Source organism: Melospiza georgiana, chromosome 21, assembly GCF_028018845.1.
Source record: "Melospiza georgiana isolate bMelGeo1 chromosome 21, bMelGeo1.pri, whole genome shotgun sequence".
In the NCBI taxonomy this organism is placed as follows: Eukaryota; Metazoa; Chordata; class Aves; order Passeriformes; family Passerellidae; genus Melospiza; species Melospiza georgiana.
In genome coordinates, this window is record NC_080450.1 from 9,651,618 (window position 1) to 9,672,861 (window position 21,244).

General features: G+C 45.2%; 1 protein-coding gene across 1 annotated transcript in view; it reads right to left on the reverse strand.

Annotated features, from left to right (window-relative positions):
• Window positions 1-21,179, reverse strand: part of LLGL2 (LLGL scribble cell polarity complex component 2) — a 33,323-nt gene extending 12,144 nt beyond the window's left edge. Inside the window, exons 1-10 of the mRNA XM_058039000.1 lie at window positions 21,096-21,179; window positions 13,868-13,975; window positions 7,632-7,729; window positions 6,547-6,628; window positions 5,180-5,295; window positions 4,478-4,636; window positions 3,612-3,774; window positions 3,305-3,437; window positions 2,463-2,517; window positions 2,124-2,278 (exon numbers count right to left, since the gene is read on the reverse strand). Of these exons, the coding sequence (XP_057894983.1) occupies window positions 2,124-2,278; window positions 2,463-2,517; window positions 3,305-3,437; window positions 3,612-3,774; window positions 4,478-4,636; window positions 5,180-5,295; window positions 6,547-6,628; window positions 7,632-7,729; window positions 13,868-13,942 (1,036 nt within the window). The 5' untranslated portion in view covers window positions 13,943-13,975; window positions 21,096-21,179. The remainder of the gene's footprint in view (window positions 1-2,123; window positions 2,279-2,462; window positions 2,518-3,304; window positions 3,438-3,611; window positions 3,775-4,477; window positions 4,637-5,179; window positions 5,296-6,546; window positions 6,629-7,631; window positions 7,730-13,867; window positions 13,976-21,095) is intronic.
• Window positions 21,180-21,244: the final 65 nt, after the last annotated feature.

The following is a 21,244-nucleotide window of genomic DNA, read 5'->3' on the forward strand; positions in this document are numbered from 1 at the left end:
GCCTTCCTATGTACCATCATTTGCACTTGCCCACAGGACTTCACAATAAAACTAATAATACCATCCCTGTACTGTAACAGCCCTGCAGTTTACTGTTGCCAACATTAACAAAAAGTGCTCTGTTTTAACAATTTTTTTCTCTGCAAAAACACACATCTGAGCTCATTTCTTGTGGCAAGAATCTATTTTAAGTTGCTGAAGCAGCATGCACAGTAAAATTTGTCATGATTGCCACACACTCACCCACCTAACTAAAAAAAAAAAAAAAAAGAAACAGGAAGGGCTGGCCTTTTTAAACACTGTTTCCACAGCATATTCAGGGTAGTGAAAAGTCACCAGCTACGACCATGCTGCAATGCATGAGCTTTGTGCTTATTAAATTAAGTGGCTTTGGTATACAATTAATACCTTGGTATTGCCATTGCAGGGAAGACTGCTTAAGGGCAAACAAGGCAAGCTATGTAGATCCACTAAGCTTAGGTAATCAGCCACAAGGAAGCTTGTCAACCACAGAAACCTCATTTTATTGTAAAAAACTTCCTCATCTGAGTGCAACAGTTTCAGTTTCCTGTAGCAGCTCCTGTCTGAACCCACCAGCAGTGGTGTTAACTGGATAATTCAATTATTGGTAAGTAGAAATATAAAGCCTGTTTGTTCAGTTATTTCATCCTAAAGGATTTCTAATCATATCCAGAACCTGAACTCTAAGCAGTCCAACTCTGACCTAAAAAACTCAGATTTCTTTCATTGTTAATACTTTTGTTCCATCATCCAGAATCTCCACTCTGACAATTTCATAGAAAGCAAAAGAGTCTCCTTCCTTAACACCAAAAAGTATTGAACTCAAAAGTATGAAACAGTACCCCAAGTTTATCAGCACTGTGACCTTGAAGATTTAGACCTGTAGGTTCTGCACACTTGGAAGATGCTCAGAAAGGGCAGGGTTGTGCAGGGAAAATCAGTAACAGACACACACAGGTACTTCTGCTCAGTTACACTTTGATTTCTCTGCTCTCTTTTCAGTGACCTGAGAGGGTCTGTTAAGATCTAGGAAGACAGGTAAGAGGGAATCCAAAAGTTGTTTTTTTCTGCCTCTTTTCCCAGGACATTCCTCCCCTGGATCTGTGCTCTGCTTCCCAGAACAGGCCAGAGGGATCCAACCTGCACTGACAGACCAGGATGTGGAGCTGTGGCTGTCACCACCATCCCTGGCAGGACACAGGACAAATTGGGCTGGAAACCAGTCTAGCAGGCAAATCAGAGACTAGAAACCCTGAGAAGATCCAGTAACAGAAGATTTACTTACAAGCTCCTAAACAATTTGCAGTTTAGTCTGATCCTGCACATTTTTGGAGCTTGAAATAGCATTTTATACTCAGTTACTCCCAGTTAACCAGAAGCAAGAAGTACACCAGCATTAAACTAAGAGTTATTGGGGAAAACCCTTTACAGTTTTATGAAAAGGAAGAATGTACAGTTACTGCAGAAGTAAGGGCAAGAAAGCTCTTCAACAGAAGCAAGAATCTGACAAGCTCTACACAATTCCAGGAATGAGAACTATTCAGTTTACATTCATGTTCACCAGCAGTAAGGAAACTAAGTTCTCCATATACTGACCCTTGGTTCTATGTCACCCTTTCCTGATTTGTTACCCAAAGCTCCAGACACAAATCCAGGTGCTAATTAAAAGAAGCAGTGTCTCAGTGGGAGTAAATTCTGGTTTTAATTATTAGCCTCCTTTGAAGTTCTGTTTCCAAACAACAATATTCAGATCCTCATTTCACGACCTGGTTACATCCAATGTCCAGCTTAAACAGATATAGGCTTAAGAGATTTTTTCTCATTAACAGAGTAGCCTAATTTTTTTGAGGAATGTATGGCATTTGTAACCAGCCCTGTGTTTACACCAGTCTTTTACATTTCACTTTTAAATGGCAATCTTTCACAGCTGGACTCAAGGGTCTTTGCCAAACGAAACGATTCTTTGATTCTCTGCTGAAGTCTCAGAAACTCCCCAAACAACTGACCTCCTTATCACATTTCATATGCTATTTATACCAGGCAGATTGCCACACACGTCCACAGCTACCCTAATTCCTCAGTAATGCCCTTCCATCACATACCTGCAGCAGGATCTGAACTGAAGATTATGAAGAAGTCTATCACCCGTGAGGTGAAGTCAAAGGCTGTTTGCTGGCTGCCATGGATAACAGAGATACTGTGCCGGTCCCCGTAGCTAGCCCGGGGCATTCCTCCTTGGAATATTATGTAAGGAAGCCTTGAGAGAAAGAAAGAAAGAGTTAAAGTGGTCTGTGCTGAAGTAAGGAGCAAGAAAAAATTTAAAGAAATGTCAAAGAAAGCTTGACAACAAGTTCTTATGATGTTACTCTAAAGGATTCGTATGGCATTGCACACTGCACCCTTCAAATAGGTGAGACTGAAGGGATACACCACAAACTCACCCATTTTTTGTTGTCTGCCAGTAGATCTTGGAGATGGCCTTGCAAGGAAAAGGACCTGAAAAAACAGAGTTATTTGCTACAATTCAAGAAGTGCATCTTTACATCAGAAGCTGCTGATTCTGCTTCAGCCAGGTCACCTCACCCTCCACCCCAAGGGGAGCCACCTAAATTAGAAGGAGCCAGCACCACCTCCCCAGACCAACCACATCAGACAAATCTTCTGGGACACACTGACCACAGACCTCCACAGCAAAACACAGCTTAGGCTCAGGGGCAGTTCCAAACCATGCTGCTGATGGCTACCAGGGAGTGGAAGTGCTGCTGAAGGAGCTGATTAACTAGAAAGGATTGCTAAAATCACAGCCATTGCTGAAACTAATATAGAGTGATAGAGCTTGAGAAGCTTCTCTGCACTCAAAAGGTGAGGTCATCCCCATTTGATGGTTTCCAGCAAATCAGAAGCTTCATTTAATCACTGCTCAGGTCAACAAAAAAATACACTCAGCTCACTATTAATTACACAGGATCCAAGCAACTCCTGCTGAACAGGACACCAGCTAAAACAAAGAGCTGAATCACCAACACCCTTCTTCATAAGGGGCACTAATATTGTCATGACTTGCTCTCCACGTTCAGGACAGATTCCAACAATGCAAAGGAGTTTCAAATCCAAGAGAAAATCTGGGCTGAAATCCCTTAGTCAAGGCTTACAAGCCATTCAAGAGGCACCTCTGCATTCTGCCATTAAACACTAGGGAGAATTGTGACTTGAATATCCTACACAAGCTCAGAATTACTTTGAGTTTGGACAAATACACAACAGTTAAACCTCACTTACTGACCATAGGGCACAGTGTTCTCCAGAGGCTCTGCCTGCCTGTTGTCACTGGATACTGGCCACTGGCTGTAACTTCCATCGTAGTGACAACTAATGAATTTACTGCCATCCCTCTGCCAGTAGAGGTTCTCCAGTTGCTGAAAAGAAAGCCATACAAATGACTGCTCTCCAGAGAGCTGTTATCTCCCCAAAACAACCTGTTCTTACTAAAAAAGCAGCTTTGTCAGTCTGTCCCTGCACCTGATTTGTCTTCAGAGTGCCAGTGAGAGCCCTTCCTGCCCTGCTGAACTGACTCTTGATTGAATCAATACCTGGCTGCCCAGGAAATGGTGTGTTGCTTTGTTATTCTGCAGGTCCCAGAGGACAATCAAGCCCCTGCTGTATCCAATTAGGATCTGGTCAGGGTTCTTAGGATGCTCACGAAGGGCTTCCACCAGTTCACAGGAGCGCCTGTTGCAGTTATCTTCTGGTATCCTGCAGGAGCAGAAGAGAAAAGAGAAGCTGATTCCAAGTACAACCTCAAAGGACCGTAATAAAAGGTGCAAGAATGAGAAATTAAGCAACAAAGTTGAAACAGTTGATCCCACAAATCTTTCAAGCAGCAGAAATATCTTATGGGAAACATCACATCAGGCCTACCACATGGACATGCACCTAGTCCTGCTTTCTTCAAGGAAAGGCCAGGTTTACAATGAATTCCAGGACTGCATCCCAGGACTGTAAAGAGAGTCTGAAGCACCCACCCTACTCTCTTACAGAATAAAGGCAAGATGGAAATGTCAGTAGGAGAAGTGAAGTAGGACAGTTCTCAGCAGTGATAAGAACTCCATTTGAACAAAGCAGCACCAGATGTTCTGCCAGTGGTTGAAAAAAATAAATGTGCAATTACAGTTAAACAATTTTTTTTTTCCTCAAACTAAACACAAGGGCTAGGGCACAAGGTTTGCAGATTCACCCCAAGTGAACATGCTCTATCTCCACAGTGACAACACCAGGCTGGACCAGGACAGAAATCGTTACTTAACACACACCAGGACCAAAAGTTAACTTTCATGAGAGCCAGGCAGCTATGGACAATGGTTAGCACAACAGCGAGGCCCCAGTACATAATCTGGGGTGACATTTTAACAAAGGATGTGTCTGGTAATGGGATTCCACATCTTGTTTGCTCACTCACCGCTGCAGCACGGCCTCAGGGGTGATGGTCCTGTCCTCCAGCACTCGGAACGAGGGCAGCTCCACCACAAAGATGTTGCCACTCTCTGTGCCCAGGTACAGCACCTCCCGTGAGGAATGGGGAAGCACAGCTGTTACCTGGGTGGCACTTGGTGGGGAGCTGGGGATGCAAAGAGACTCTTGTTACTGAATCTGGGAGAGTTAACAACATAACAGGGACATTTATCAGTAGCACTTGTTTTGGAGGCATGATTTTTTTAAGAGAGAAAACATCAGCTTTAAGACAAATTATGTAAGAAATTTTGACAAGTGCATGGAGAAAGAACCCGACACTTTTTTTACAGAACCCTCTCTAAGTGTTCCTAAAAATAGCTCACTTAAAATTGGCAAGATCAAGTCAAACTAAAACCACAACAGCATTTCAAAGCTTGACTTAAGGCATGGTTAGATTTACCTAACCTTGAGATTAACAGCAGTGAATGAACAATATTTTAAAATGTGTCACCCTTTGCACTGATTGAGCACATTTAAAAGCTGTTCTCCCATGCCCTACCCAGCTCTTGGTTGGTTTCCATGGATGCCCTTTCAACGGATTCAGAGGAGTGGCAGGCTGTAAGAACTGGACAGGCTCTAGCTTAAACAACAGCAGAATTTTTTGTCTTGCCTATTCCCCAGACCAGCTGCAAGCCCTGCTGTGCCTCACCCAGGTGGCCCTTTGAGGGTGAAGCGATTCTCCTCCCGCAGCTCCGATGTTCCTCCGTGCTGCTTCAGGCTCCAGAGGTGCAAGCTGTTGTCATCCAGCAGTGTCACCAGCTGGCACTGCAAAAATCACACAACTTGCTTTTTTCAGCATGCCAGCATTAAATATAACACAGTAAATTTAGCAGTAGATTTGCTGCTGTTCATAATTCCCTGCTAAAACAGGACTGGGGAGTTGGTTCAGTTTTTTATGGCAGTGGACAAACACTGCAGCAATGGGATTTGGGGGGTGGAGGGAGACAAGAACTAGCCTAGAGGCTAAAAACCCTGTTACAAAGGTTATCACTGAGGGGGATGACAAGGATTTAGGCTCCTGAAGATCAGCCTGTGCTGTAAAGCCCAGCCATGCAGCTGCAGGCTGTATCTCACCTGCTCCTGGCTCAGCACAGGTTTGCTGAACACACCCCAGCTTTGGGTGGGGCTGACACACTCTGCTACACCACAGTCCTCACATTCTTCATGTCCAACCTCATTCTGAGGGTTGTGTCAGAATCCTTTTATGAGCCCAGCCCTGCTGGCTGGATGTTCAAATTGAAGCATTTTACCTGCTGCAGCCACACCTGGTGCAACACTCCCCATGGGAGTTTCAGTTTATACCATTAGTTAAGCAAACAGACACCCAAAACCGCCTCAAGAATTAAATCCCTCTCATAAAAGAGGCCACTTGTGCTACACTGGGGGCACCAGGGAACAAAGTCTGCAACTTAGACAGCAGTCTGGACAGTCAAGGGAAAGTGGTTAGACAGCCACCAGACATTTGGAAAATTCTGCTTTCCTATTTTTAGAGCGTGGCAATAACTGTTCAGCAATCCCCAGGAGCAAGAGTCAATACCCCCAAACACAAAGACAACAAACTTAGCAGCAGATGAGTTTAGCAGTGCTGTTTTGAGCTCCTGAAAATAATTAAATCAGCTCAGCAGCAGCTCCTGGTCGGTCTGTTGTGCAGAGGAAAGGCTACCCAGTCCTACTGAAAAAATAAGGGCTGCAAAAGGAAAAGGAAGTTTTTGCTTCTGCAGCAGATTGCCTGAACTATCCTGGCCTTATTACCATTCCCAGGATGTTACTGGAGATAAATGAGTAACAGTTATGAACAATAAAGCTACTCTTTAGTTTAAAGCTTCTCTTCTAGTTTTACTGAGCATCTCCACAGCAACAAGCACTGCTGAGAGCACAGAATTCACTGGGATAAACATTCCCAACCAAGCAGCATTTGAATATACTTGGTAATAGGAGCCCAGATCCCTGGAATAAAATCAACACCTGTTTAGGAGAGATCTACATAAGTCACAGAGGTACTGAAAATGCACTTACCTGATCAGGTATAAAGTGAATCTGCATTACAGTGTTGTTTTCTTCATGTAAACCCATGAACTCCACCCCAGGAGCACCATATCTGATGAGTTTGTTGAGGATCTACAGTATTTAAGGTGACCCACAGCTACAATTAATTGATAAGAAGCTTGCTAGCAAGCAAGACAAAAAGAGATTAGTTTGAAACCATGTTTTACTGTTGGTGAGCTGGCCTGCAAAGAATCAATGCAAATCTGCTTTTGATTTTACATGCTGGTGAAATTTGCAGGCTGTGCTCACTGTGGAGAACAGGGAAGTTCACTTCTTCCTTCAGTACATGCAGAAGAGGTGCCTGGACCCTGTTTTTTCTCAGGGATGTTCAGTGGTTTCCCAGACACTACAATCCTGCTTAACTAATTTGTAACCAGGAGACAGATGGCAACTGCCTGCATGTGGAGTCCAGCCTCTGAGCACAAACAACACCAGCAATGAATGATTAAGCTGGCAGAGACAGCACCAACTTTTCCTTTCTGGGCTGGGTGACATGCCTGTTTTACAGCTCATCTAACTGGCCTCTGCCATGGGAATTATCTCACACACACAAAAATCAGACTGGACGTCATTAGCTACAAAAAATAAATTACCACCTTCAATGTTTAGGTCTTTAATTCCTGGATGGTCAAAAACTCAGGAAGTAGAAAGCATTTCTGACTCCAGCTTTAACCTTTGAAATAGAATTGCTTTAGGAAAAAAAAAAAAAAAAAAAGAAAAAGGAACCCTGCCCCAAATATTTAAACAACCCTGGAATTTACAATGTGAAGGATTGCTAAACTTAGGCCAGATCTAGTCTGACCTTCTGCATAGCAAGAGCAGAGTTTTGTTTAATATCTGCATCAGCTCAGCTCCTGTTGGAGCTGTAGCTCAGCCCTTGGAAAGATAACCCCACACTGATCAGACCAAAATCACTCCAAACCCTGGCAAACTGTTTCAGTGCTCCAGCAACCCTTGCTTGCAAATTCACACTAAATCTAACTTTTAAGTGTCTTCAAAGCTGCACTAATTCTGCTGAGGTTAGAGAACTCTCACCCAAAGTGCTCAAAGGATACAATTTGATGGCTCCAGATCGGGTCCCAATGGCCATGAGACGGAGGAATGGGCTGTAGCCCAGGGCACTGGGCTGGTGGGGGAATCCATGTTCCACAGTCTGGGAGAGAAGGAAAAATCATCAGCAGCAGCTTGTTTCATGGACATTGTTGGGCAGAAATTCAACATGGCATGGCAGTCTGAAATACAGTACTTAATGGCAGCTTTTTCTGCTGAAAAAGGTGTTAGAATCTTTTTGATTTGCTGAACAACAACCTAATGGTGAATGTGTGCCAAGAATCCCCGGCTCCATAGCCAGGATATCCAGAAGTGTAGCAGAAATGAAAGAGAAATATTCTGAAAACAGTAGCCTGAGCAGCTCTTGATGTTAAGATTATAAATAACTCTGCATAAGCACAGCTTAGTCAGTCAATACAACACACTCCATCACTCCACATCAGCTGCACTTCTGTAAACCAACTGCTCAGCACAATTTCAAAGTCTGACACAAATACTGTGCACTGTAAGACCAGCTTTATCTGCCAAATTCCACAGAGGTCAGCCTTCCTGACCTCTTTTTGGTGACTGACATGAAGAAATAGTTGCAAAGCAATGCAGAGCTACGAGTGAACATCAGTGCTCATCAAGGAAACTAAACAGATTTCCTATGAGCATCCATGAAAACTAATGTGATCCATTTCCATTTTCCAGAAGGAACACGAGGAACATTGGAATTTAATGAGAGCAGGAGCCTGCTGGGCCACCTCAGAGTAATTCAAAGCCATTTGGGACTAAAAATGTCACTGTCACGGGGAGCAGTGTGGCTTGCCTTGGTGGCTTCCCTAAAGTACAACTGCTCCAGGAGGGAGATTTGGAGCATCTGTACACACCACACTGATGCATTTACACACCAGGGAATAAAATCCTGCCACACTTCCAGGATGCCACCAAGCTGCTTAGCAAATAGCTCACTGAGGTTTTCAGAAGTGCTAATGCACAGCTCTTATCCTGGTTTAGGCAAAATCAGTATGCACCAACACACAGGTAAAGAGGACTGGTGTGCCCACAGATTAATAGGGAAGATTAAGAGGGATGCTTCCTGGAAAACACTGATCCTTAAAGGCCCAACTTCTGGAAAATACCTTCTTCTAAAGCAAGCTGGCCAGCTACAGAATAGGAACTCATTACACTCACTACTAGAAAAAAAAATAAATAAAAAGCAGAGAACTCTCCATCTACAGCATTTGCTCCTCACTCCCAGCCTCATTTCCATCGTGTCTGAAGCAAAGCTACCACATCATTTAAGTTTTATGCTTTATTCAGCCTAAAAGTAACACCTGGACTTTATTTCCTGCATAGTGATTTCCCAACTTAATCCCCTGCACGAGAATCAAATGGAGCTGGTTTCATTTCTGTGGCCAGGCCATAGCCCGGGGTGCCCCAGCTGCTGCAGAGCCCTTTAATGTCCTGCTCAAAGACACAGCACAGGGGGATCCAGCTGACTCCAGAGTCTGCCAGCTTGCTTTGGTTTTACCCGTTTGATCACAATTCCTAAGCTGCAAGAAAACACCTCCCTCCTCTACATACTGGGTATCCCAGCCTGGGGTTAAGGGAAGATGAACCTCTTTAGAAGATGAAACTGAAAATATTGGAGCATTTCCCAATTTTCTGCTTGCCAACTCATTAGGCTGGGCAAAAGAGTGATAGTAATTTTTTTACCTTTTATAGGTAGTAAGCCAAGATTAGTACTACAAGCTCCAAGACCACTGAATTTACTTCCTTTTTTGATTACTTAATGTCCAGCCTAAGTTCTTTATATTCTAAGAAGGCAATTTAAGCATTAGGTTTGCATTATTAAAAACAAATTTTGAGAAGTCAATCTTTTTACTGTCACCCTTGATACTGCTGCTAACCAACCTTTGCATATGTAAAACTTCCTAGAGAAGGCTGTATGAAATTTGGAATTTATCAATGGACTCAGAATTGAAACAGAGCAGTTTCCTAACCCAGCACAGGCAGAGAGGAATTCCTCTGCACTGTGATAGCTACTGAGGAACCACAGAAAAGCTTCCTAATTGTCAAAGTTGTGGGAGTATAAAGCTATGGCGCAAAATTCTGGGAAGAAGATCCAAGGTAACGTTATCTTAACAATAAATCAGACACTTAAATGAATCAGGTGTAGCACAGGCAACAAACACCATTCCACTCTCACCCAAAACAAAGTGAGGAACTTGTTAGGGAGACACCAGTGTAACTCCCCCAGATAGTTTTAGTTTCAACTTGTTCACAGTCACTGCACTGTCATGATATCAGCACAACCAGGTGCAATTTTCAGTGACACATCAATTAGAAACTGTGATTATTCTAAGATTCCATCCAGCCCAAAAGATAAAGCTTTAGCCACAACTCTCAGAAAACCATGACTTATACAATACTGCACTGCCTGTTAGGAAGCTGTCAACACCAGCCTTAATACTGGCCTAATTAGATCCTGGGTTTGGTGTGTTAATTTGTAAACACATTAGACAAGTCAATAAAAGCTTTAATTTTCAAGTATGAGACCTGTGAACTGCACAACCAAGTGTGTATGATTCAGTAATAATAACAGGAGGGTGATTTTCTTTCTCCTCCAGGTTTTCATTCAACCAAAAATTTTAAGCACCTCCCATTCCACAGACAAAATTGCAAAAGAGAAATATCAGTAACAACCACAGTGTGCTACATAGCTACACAACTGCTCATGGAGAGCAGTAAATGTACTAAAGGTTTCTGGTAGCTCTGAATCTTCAACCAAGATGCCCATAAGATGCAACAAAGATAACCCTCCCTTATGTCATTTGTTTCCACAGCTGGGCAGTAAAAGCTTCAGGGTGGCTTTTGGGCTGCATTTGACACCACCAGGGTCAGGCACTCACATTCGCTGTCCTGATTACCCAGATCTCTTCCTTGTGCTTATTTGCACCCAGTTGTTAAATCACATCAAGGCAGCTTTGGGCTGCCCTCCCTCCCTTCCCTCGGCAGCTTTCATCAGCCAATCCTTTCACCTGCCCAGCAGGTAAACGCAGCAAGGGGGAGAGAGGGGGGCAGGAGGCAGCAGAGGTTACAATGGAGCCTTTCAGCAGAGCTGAAATAAGAAACCAGAGTGCCCACAATGTGCCCTCCTTCTCAAAAGGGCCTTTGTTTCCATGGGGAAAGGTAGGAGCTTTTTCTTGTCCTCTACAGATTTGTCAGACTCAGGCAAGCCTGGTGTCATCAGCACTGACAGAAATGCTTCGTGTCAGTCGTATTTACAGCAGGAAAAACGTGGCCAAACTGAAGAGTTGCTCCCAGCCCACACTAAATCTGTGCCGATGAAATTCAGCTCTGTCTTCCTCCTTTCACTTGTCTCTGCTTCTCCTCTCAGATTGTTTTATGACAGAGCAGAGACAAACCCAACCACAGGCAATACAAGCCCTGTCCCTTTGTTAATTCAGCTTTTGAAGAAACAATGAAGCCTGTATGTGCTAACTCCACTTTGCTTAATTCAGATTTCAGGTAAGGTCTCCATCAGCAAAGGGGCAGGAAGGCTGAAAACAGGGGAAAAACCATGAAGCCATAAATTAAATGCAATGCTCCCAGTTGGGTAACATTCAGCTGTAAGACAGGCTGGTTCACCTGTGTGTTACCCATCATCTAGTCTGACAATGCCAGCCTGAACATGTTTCTTCTGCAGGGCTTGGACTGAGCCAAAGGCATCCAAATACTACTTCCAAAAGCAGGATAAACTCAAAGAAGTAGACTGCCAAGTCCACATACCTTATCCTTCATTCTATCCACTGAGCTAAAAACAGATTCTTGCAACAGGTACACACAAGTATGGGAAGTTCTTACTCATACAGAGAAACAGATATGCAAAGCTAAGTGACTAGCAGAATTTAGGAAGGTGTTTTTTGAAACAAACACAACTTTGAAGACAGTTTGAAGTGCTAGTCCAGTCATCAATCAGTCCTTTAAAACCATCTGGACCACCCCTTATGCAAAACAGAAATGCAAGAGAGAAGCAGTAAGAAGATCACAGCCTATTTATACCTGACAAAGTAAACAAACAAACAAAAATCCACCACCACCAATTAAATAGACTTTCTAAATTGAAGTCCATTCTAGGACAGCATGGTCAAATACATTCCACTACACTAACACTAACTCTGTGAGGCATCAGGCATTTATGCATTTATGTTCAACTTCAGTGTAAAATGAGGGCAGGAATCCCCAGCACTTTAAGGTGCAGACCTTGCCTTTAGTCATGGCCTGCATCACACACTGAAGAGGTGCAAATCCACCGTGCAGTTTCTCTGATCAGCAACTTTACAGGCCCACAAAATATTTCCCAAGCAGGTTCTTAACCAGAAGTCTTTCAAAGACCTCAAATAACACGTGTTTAAAAACTTGCTTACCAGCACTAATGTGCTTGCTCTAATAGCACATTAGACCAGGACAGCCTTGGCACACAAAGCACTATGATTCTTGGCTCCTTGAAGCCACAACCTTCAACAACTCAGAATTAAGGTCTGACTTTCCCAGATTTTCTCAGTCTACCTAGCTGTGAGTAGATGTTTACTGGATCAAAGGGCAGAAGCTTTCAAATGACCCATTATCTCTAGAAATACTGGAATGGGAGACACAAGACTTGGGGAAAAAAAATTCCCTCACTTTTATGCAAGAAAAAAGTAGATTGTAAAAGATTCTGGTATAATGTTCATTCCCTTCTGATTCTTATTAGAAAAGAACAAGTTACTGTGGCTTAAAGGTGCAAATGAATTTTACAAGGCCTTTAATTACCAAGCTGTTAATGAGAGTAAACATTAGGAAGTGTCCAAAGTAGTTGTCTCCCTAGAAACAAGATGTCATATTTACCTTCAGGACTGAATCAAATGGAGTCACAAATCCTGATGTCAGCTTCTAATATATTTGGAAGTTTTCCTCTGCTGCAAAAGCTACCTCTTTCAACCCTGTTTTGCATTATCCAAATTAGTGTGTCTCTGGCAGGTAAAGCTTAGCCAAACATTCTCATAAGAGAAAGGCATATTCAAGGAAGAGCCATCCCTAAAACAGCAGAGTTTTTCCAAGGTATATATAATTTTAAATGCTCATAAGCAACTCTGACCCATCCCTGGGACATCTTTTCTGAAGCTGACATTGCATTTAGCCAGATGCAAACAACTCAAACCTGGTCTGCATTTACTGAATTTTCTACTGCATCTGCACTAGGATTTCCTGGTGGCAGCAGGCAGAAAACAGACCTGAAGCACTCTCGAGTTCCTTTGTCTCCCCAATGGCAGGGAGGAATGCATGGAATTGGTGTGCTTAGTACCAATTACATTAAATCATTTATCTCAAATATCCACAGTTCCACTTCAAGTATCCATCTACAGTACAATTACAATGAATCAAGGAGGTTATTTCCCAGGCTGATTTCATTTATCCATTACACTTTTCAGCAAAATTCCATTTAAACCTTGGAAACACAAAACCTACAAATACGTTTCTGCTCCCCAAAGAAAGTGTAAGTAGCCATTAGCCTAGCCATGATTTAATACTAGGCATTTTTAAAGATAAAAGCATTATGCTCCTGGCCAGAGCTCAAAAGAAAAACTGTTGCATAGATAGCACAGCCATTGCACTTTCTTCTTCACAGAGAGGGAAGGAAAAAATGTAGAAACAGATTCAGACCAAGACAATAGTAAATTGATTATTAATGGCCATTGTGCTGCCTAGGTGATAGCCCAGCCTTTAAAATGCACATTTAAAAGCAGGGGTACACTTGTAAACCCAAAGGATAATCAGGAACAAAGAACTCTGGCTGCATTGTGTACAACACTGCATCACAAGCTGTGGCTCATGCATACCTTTAGAAAAATGTTTATTTTCCTAACAAGGACTACCTATAACAGAAACAGTCCCAGCACATAGCAGGACATGCGACAGACCACTCAGAGGACAGAAAAGCTGCTGTGAAGATCTCTTCTTTCAGCAAGTGCCACTCAAGAGCATCACAATATCCTTCCTCTTGAAAAAGGAGACAGAACTGAGAACATGCCCGGGACCTTAAAGGAAACTACTCAGGCACATTCGGGGAGAGAAAGGCAGAACTAAAAAGAGAACAAACCAGCACCTCTCCTAAATTTAACTTTTCCACCCACACTCAAGTGGTTTTTCCCTCCTTTTGCAGGATGCAGTGTTCAGGACAGATTTGCCCTGCAGCCTGAGGAAAGCCCTGTACCTTGTTGAACTGGAAAAGGTCGCGCTTGAGCCTCTCTCGCACTGGATCGTGTCCGGGTCTTAAGAACCTTCTCATCTTCCTCGCTGTAGTATCTTGGCAACAAAAATCCTAACAAAAAAGAGAAAAGAAGAGCCCATATAAACAAAAGCAGCCTGAGCAGAAAGCAGGCAGAAGTAGGTTATTTATTTTGGTTTAGCAGGTAACAAATCAGCCAGAGCAGACTGAGACAACATCACTATCGAGTGACTAAAACCTGATACCAGTCTAGCACAGCTCTCTGCTGCAGCACTTCACAATTCTGTTTTCACATTGATTAAGCAAACTAGCACAGATAAAACAAGAGGATTCTAAAAAGGATTTTGCACTTGGCCATTTTGCAATCCCTTGAGTCGACCTTATCCAAAGAAAAGGCAAAACTGCAGCATTTGCATAAACATTCAGACAGACCCAACCTAAAGGCCAACTCCCAGGCTCAGGCATTATTGACCAGCATCAGTTTTCACCCCAGGTAACCCTCCAGCTATTGAGCCAAAGAGAGAAAGAATCCCATTTTCAGGTCTCTCCACGGGCACAGCAGAAAGGGCGCTGTGCTGCCTGCAGGGGAGCTGCATTAATTATTAACTTGCTTTTGTAAAATATCAAGCCGAACTCCCTGCTCGAGGTGGGGGTAGGGAAGGGAATTTCGCACCTGCAATTCACTGTGCAGCCGAAGCACAAAGCACAAAGCAGTGTCCCAGGGCCTGGCCTCCCACAGGAGGATCCAAGCAGGACAAATCAGACCTGGCTGGCCAGCCAGCAATCACACGGGGATCCCAGGCTCCCTTCCTGCTCCCTTCCTGCTCCCTTCAGCTCAGGAGGCTGTCACATCTCCCCTCTGCACAGGGACCAAGTGACAAGTGAACCTTGCCAATTCACGAGCAAAGGCTTGAATTCAATCCTGACAACTTACCCTGGTGTTAGTGCTCCTGCCTGCCCTGGCCATCTCTCACAGGATGGAGTTTACACACACGTCACTCAGTATTTTATTTTAATTTGCTGGACAGGGAGCAATTTGCCAGCTACTCTGTACATGACACACATGTGCAGTGGGGCCAGAACTTCTGAGATGCAGTGAAGGGTCAGAATGGATATCAGACATGGTCAGAAGAGGTCCATACACACTACAGCAAGGTGGGGAGCAGGGGGCCAACGTTGCATAAGAAAGAGGGACCAGAAGCACCAAAGGAATTGGTACCTGACCAGAGGGGCTTGAACCCTTCAAACAGTGGGGCTGGAGGTGATGACTGAGGGGACAAGCTTTCACACCTGCAGAGATAGGAACAGCACAGCTGGAAACAGGGTGGCTGCTTCTGTGCTCCTGCCAGCAACAATGGCCCTTGGATAATGACCTAAAGCACTCCTGAAGAGCTTGAGCTGTTTTTCAAAGAGTTCCTAGCAAGGCCTTGCACCAGCTGTGAAAGTCCAAAAGAAGGAAATGGTGTGATAAACAGGATGCTTCTACATGCTCCACAGGCATATTTTGAGAACTCTCTTTAGAAACTCCCTGAGCTTGAACTTGTACCTCTTTGTTGCACTACTGCCCTTTTACCTTTCCTGCTCACACTCCAACATCTCCAGCCACCTGTGCAGCACTGCCCTGAGCTCACCAAAGGCCTGCAATGCAGCCCTGGTTCAGAGGACCACACGAGAATCAATCACCTGAGTCACTTAGTCCCCAGAATTACTAGGATCTAGGTGACTGGAATATGTCACCTGTGTGACATTCCAGTCACCTAGAATCACTGGCAGCACCAACTACCACGGAAGAACTGGCTCTGGGCAGGGCAGCTGCAGCTCTCTGTGTTTGTGGGCCACCAGCACATGCAGGGGTGAAGAATGTGCACAGAAACATTTGAGGACCTCAGAAAAGAGAGGAAGAATAAAAGTGTACTTTACTTGGAAAGTAAATCCTTCTCCAATGATTTAGCACCTCAATTGAAATTTCAAAAATAGTGTCAGATTGTAAGACTTCTACGCCTGAGAGAGGGACATAATTTCACAAAGCTACAGTCACTTTAAGTTAGCAAAAGTTACAGAGCAGTGACAAGGTGCTGTGCAATGAAAGGACAGCAGATCATGCCCATGTATAACACACAGCTTGCCCTGAGCCAGACAAGCAAAGGAAAGTGCCAAGGAGACGCACCCTTTCCCCTGTCAATCAATATCCTGGACCTGTCAAACGAGGCAAACCCACAGAGAAACTCTACTAATTACCCTCCCCACTTTAGAACAAAAGACCTCAGCTGTGCCAGCAGAGACAAACTCAGTGTTAGGAGCAAAGAACGGGGGGCTTGTTTTGAGAGAGACACAACTTTACATTTTAAAACTTGCTAGAATGTTTTATCCTAAAATATTAATGGCATCCTGAAGCATGCTGTTTGAGCCTGCTTATGCAAGAGCTCCAACATTCACACTCCAGCCCACAACAACTTGTCCAACAGGCTAACAAGTGTAGTAGTTCTGAACTGAGCAGTAACTCACTTGAAGAACCATCACCCTGAAGGGCTGAGAGGATCAGAGAAGGCAAGCTACAAAAGTCACCTCTCATAGACTGATACTAGAGTTTCTTTCTGACCAAAGAACCTTTGAGTGTCACAGTATGGGAGAGGATGAGAGGACAAGCAGTTTTGAACAAAGGCAAAGAAGGAATAGCATCCACTGCAGCACAGGTTTTCCAAAAGTTATTATCACAAGTTTACAAGACACTTATCAAAGAGAAGAATTTTGGTTTTAGTACAATAACCAAGTATCTCTTCCAATTCTAGAAATAGATTCCACAATCTGTATAATCTTATCTTCCAGATGCACATTTACATTTTAGCAGTTTAGTTTCTCTCCCACACACCTTTGGAGTCTTACATAAAACTCCAGCCCCATGTGCTCTGCAGTTGTCTGCCAGTCAGCATTTACAAGCATCTGGTAACAGTTGTGGCTACCAGTAGCCAGAGAGGAATTCTCCAGTAGCCTCTGAAGCTATGCCAGGTCTGCATGTATCTAATGTTCTCATTTTCCAGGGAAACAATTCTTTAGGCTTTCAAAGACAAGTCTTTTACCAGAAACTATGTGCAACATTCTCTTCATTTCAGATGCACTGAGAGCAGCTGTTTAGAGGGAACAATAGCCCAAGGCTGAGCCAACCCAAGTTTTGCTGGTACTCAGGACATGGATACCTGACAGCAGAGCTCAGAGTGCCCTGAACATCAAACTCCTGCTGCTTCCTTACCTGAGTGCTCAGCTAAATACAGTAAAGTCCCCCTTTTTCACCTCACTGGATTAGATCCAGACACAAAGCAAAATCTCCTCACTATTCATATGGAAAGGCAATGAAAGCATGAGTGGCAAGACAATCCTGTTTCCAATCAGACGCTAAGGAGCAGTTTAACATCACAACAAGATTTCACTCTGTCCTCCTTGCTCAGCTCCACTCATTTCAGATGCTGTGAGCCTGGCATGTGAACGCACGTTCAACAGAAGGACAAAAGCTCCTTCCCAGGAGCAGCATTAATTGTTTCTCACTGCTGAGTGTCACCAACCCAGAGCTCCACGTTTTCCTTTGGCTTCCTTGCTTCTGCACACAGCAATGCATCTTGGTGCCCATGCACAGCTTGGTGAAACACTCCATCATTTCCTCCATCAACTTGGCATAGGCTGGCAGGGAACTACCCCGTGCAGAAATTTGTTGCAATTTTTCCTTATGTCCTCTCATGAGAGTGGAATTTCCAGCCAAAATGTTGTAAGTCCCAATCACACAAGTTAATCCAGTCTTGCCAGAAGAGGAAGCCCAGGTCAGAAGTTTTTATTACGTAGACAGTATTAAGTGTGGATGAAGTCTCAAGTGAACCCCACAACAAAAACATACCCATAATGAGTTTATTTTGCTCATGTAGCAGAGTTGCAAGGTACCATCTGTGTGCTTCTTTGGCAACCTTTACTCAGCTTGAACAGGTTCTCAATGGGATACAGTCCAAGAGCTTTCTTTTCAAAATGCCAGCAAGTATCTCAAGAACTCCTAAATGCTGCCTTGATTTAGGTTTCCTTCTCATTCCTTCCTCAGCACTCCTTCCTGCTTACAGGTCGTTAAAGGGAGAACATCTACCTATGCAGCTGATAACACTTTATCAACCCTGCTGAAATAAAAGAGGCCTTATCGAGCAGCTTTGTTTGAACTGCAGGCAGTTGGTGCTGCTGTAACAAACAGTCACTCCCATGGCCTTGTCTGAACCAGGTTCTCTCCTCAGCCAGGAGTTTTTGCCTTGTTGCTGTTACCAACACAGCAGCAACACAACAGAGGCTGGGGCAGCTGCACAGCAAAAAGCTCTTGCTTAGCACCAGAGCTGAGCAAGTATCACCTAAACACCAGATTTATCACATTTATCGATTACAGGTGCCATGACTCACTGTGAAAGGACAAATTTAAGAACAATTTTAGCTTGAAATCAATGAAACGAGCCTGAGCTATTCTTTAACTGTTCATCTCTACCACCCTGCTTGGCTGTGACACACTGTCAAGGCAGATACTCAAGAAGAAAGCACAAGCCAAGCAGAACAGCCAAAGCAAGGGAAGGAGCAGTTGCAGAACACAGAGAAGAGTAAGACACCAGCTCCTTTTCCCAGGAGAAGGAAGATGCTCTAACATTAATCTCAGTTTAATGAGACCATGCAGAGATCTCCCTTACACAACTGCTGAGCCACTGCTACCCCCCACCACTTGCAGCTTCATAAACAGCAGAGTATTCATGTGCACCTTGCATACAGCAGGCAGAGAGGAAAACCAAAAGATCCTCTAAAGAGAATTTATTTCAGTGAACCTGGAGAGGCAGACAGTGAAATGAACAACTGAACAGACGGTGGCAAAACTATGCGCAGGTGGCTGCCCTCCTAAAACACAAACAATATTAAACAAAGTATCAGACATTGATTCTCCGAGAACTCTTGGAAAAGAATTGAGAACTAATCGCACAACTCTGGCGAGTTCATGTACTGCCAACAGCCTTGTACTCGGAGTTACCAGGAACCGCCCACCTGCAGTGAATTTGGGAATTGTGCAAACCTTGTGTGTCATTAGGACTCCCATTGTGCTCTCCTTGTCATGGGGGCATGACAACACAAAGTTTCAAAATGCTACAGCAGAACAAAGTCTTTGCACTGAACAACATTATTGCCCATGATGCAAAGCCTTTTGTAGGCTTTGCTAAGGAGCGTGCTTCAAACAGAAAAGTGGCTTGTAACTTTGGAGCGGCACTTTACAAACAGTGGGTCGATGGAACAACACACAAAAGCATTTGCTTCATAAAGCAACACAAAGAGATCCAGCTGTGAGAAACGTTTATATAAGAACTGGAGTTTTCACACAGTTTCTGCACAGAAACCAAACCAGTGCCTCCTTTGGTATTTTAAAGAAAGATCCTCCTTTGGTATTTTAAAGAAAGATGATGGTACTGGGAGTATCACACACTCTTATTGCCATGTATTAACTGCAAGACATACGTTTAAAACCTGCCTTGCTCTTTGACATTTCTCAAGCTTCTGTGTCAGCCAAGAAAAGACACACCTCTTCCATAAGCAATTCCCAGGAACAATTATGTTACCATACCAGAAGGCCACTGGAAGATAAAGGGCTCTCAACTGGTTTAACTCCTCCAGTACTCTTCTTCAGTCAGCTGTTGTAGCAGATGCAATTTGTTCAAAACCAAATAAAAGACGTTCCTCAGCACCATCCTATGAAGATGTTTGAGAATTCTCCCTCTCCAATACCACGAACTATACAGAGCCCCTTGGCAGGCTACAAGCAGCACTGAGCAGGATTAGAGACTGCTCACCACTGGCCCGGATCATCCTCATCTCCTCCACGGGCCAGTCTATCCCCACAGGAACGTGCCAGGACGCATGGAGGAGCCTTGGGCCGCACCAGCACTTTGCATCCAACTTGCCAGAAGCACCAGCTTCCCGATTCAATGCTCAGATCACCAGGCAGCTGCTCTGGGCACACAGCTTCAGCTGGGACTTGGTAAAGCCAGATATTCCAGTTGACTGAAGCGCTCTCAGATGACTACAAAGAGCAGCATTCCCCATCAAGTAAGACATGACAATGGACAACTTTTACTTCTACCATCTCAGTGGAGCTGTCCCCCTGTCCTGTCACTATCCCCACACCAACACACGGCTTTGTGCCACTGGCTGCAGAAACACAGACCCGGGAGCCTGATTCGACTGCATTACAACATCAACAAAACTAAACACAAACAGGCAAAGCTTTCTCCAACACCGAGGTTAAGCCTCAGCTCCAGGACGGGAGATACCAGCAAGAGCCTGTTCCCACGGCACAGTGAAGGGCAACCTGAGACAAAGGCTGAACAACTTCCTTCACCGGTTTATTACACCTGTTTGCTGCGTGCTGGAAGTAACGTGCTCCTTCATTCAGCAAGTTCTCGCAACTTTGGGGAGGGGAAAGAAAAACCACCAATAGTGACAAGATGCATTTAATATGGGCATAGAGAGAAAAAAAAAAAAAAAAAAAAAAAAAAAAAAAAAAAAAAAAAAAAGAGAAAATGCTAACAGAATATCCCGAGGGAGTCAGAGTCACTGCAGTTCTTGCTCTTGTCTTCTCCAAGAGCCGCTGCTCGGAGCCAGCGGCAGCACTGGAGACTTGCGGGCCGGGGCATCTCGGACCGCAGCACCGGGCGGGAGCGGTTCCCGCAGCCCCCGGGAGCGGCCCCGGCCCGGACCCGCTGGAGGGCCCGGCAGGAAGTCCCGGAGCGGCCGCTACCGCCACCTCCCCCGGGGAATCCCGGGATGCGGAGCGGTACCCGCGGGGCTGCGCGCTCCGGCCGGGACAGACACAGCGCAGCGAGCCCGGGAGCGGGCACAGCCGCACACAAAACCCCGCCAGCCCTCAGCGCCGCGGCTGCAAGTTCCACCGGAGACACCGCCGGCGTCCCCGGTGCGCCGGGGCTTCACGTGCGGGCAGCCCCGACACGGCCGGCCCAGGCAGTGCCGAGAGCCCGGGCACCGGCGAAGGGAACCCCCTCAGGGCGGGGGCACGGCGAGCACCTGCCGGCCCCGCCGCGCAGCCCAGCACGGGCGGGCATGGCGGGGGCCACCCCGGGGAGCTCTGCCGGGGCCGTGCCGGCCGGACCCCCCGCCGGGACCCCTCCCGCCTCCCCGCACGGCCTCAGTGACCAGCGCTTACCTGCGGGGGCTGGGGCCGGGCCGCCCCGGCCGCGCTCCGCTCCGCGCCCGCTCCCCCTCAGCTGCGCGGCGGCCTCGCTCCGCGGGCACCTCCGGGCGGGGCGCGGCGGGCGGGGCCGGGGGCGGGACCGCCCGGTAGGCGGGGCCCTG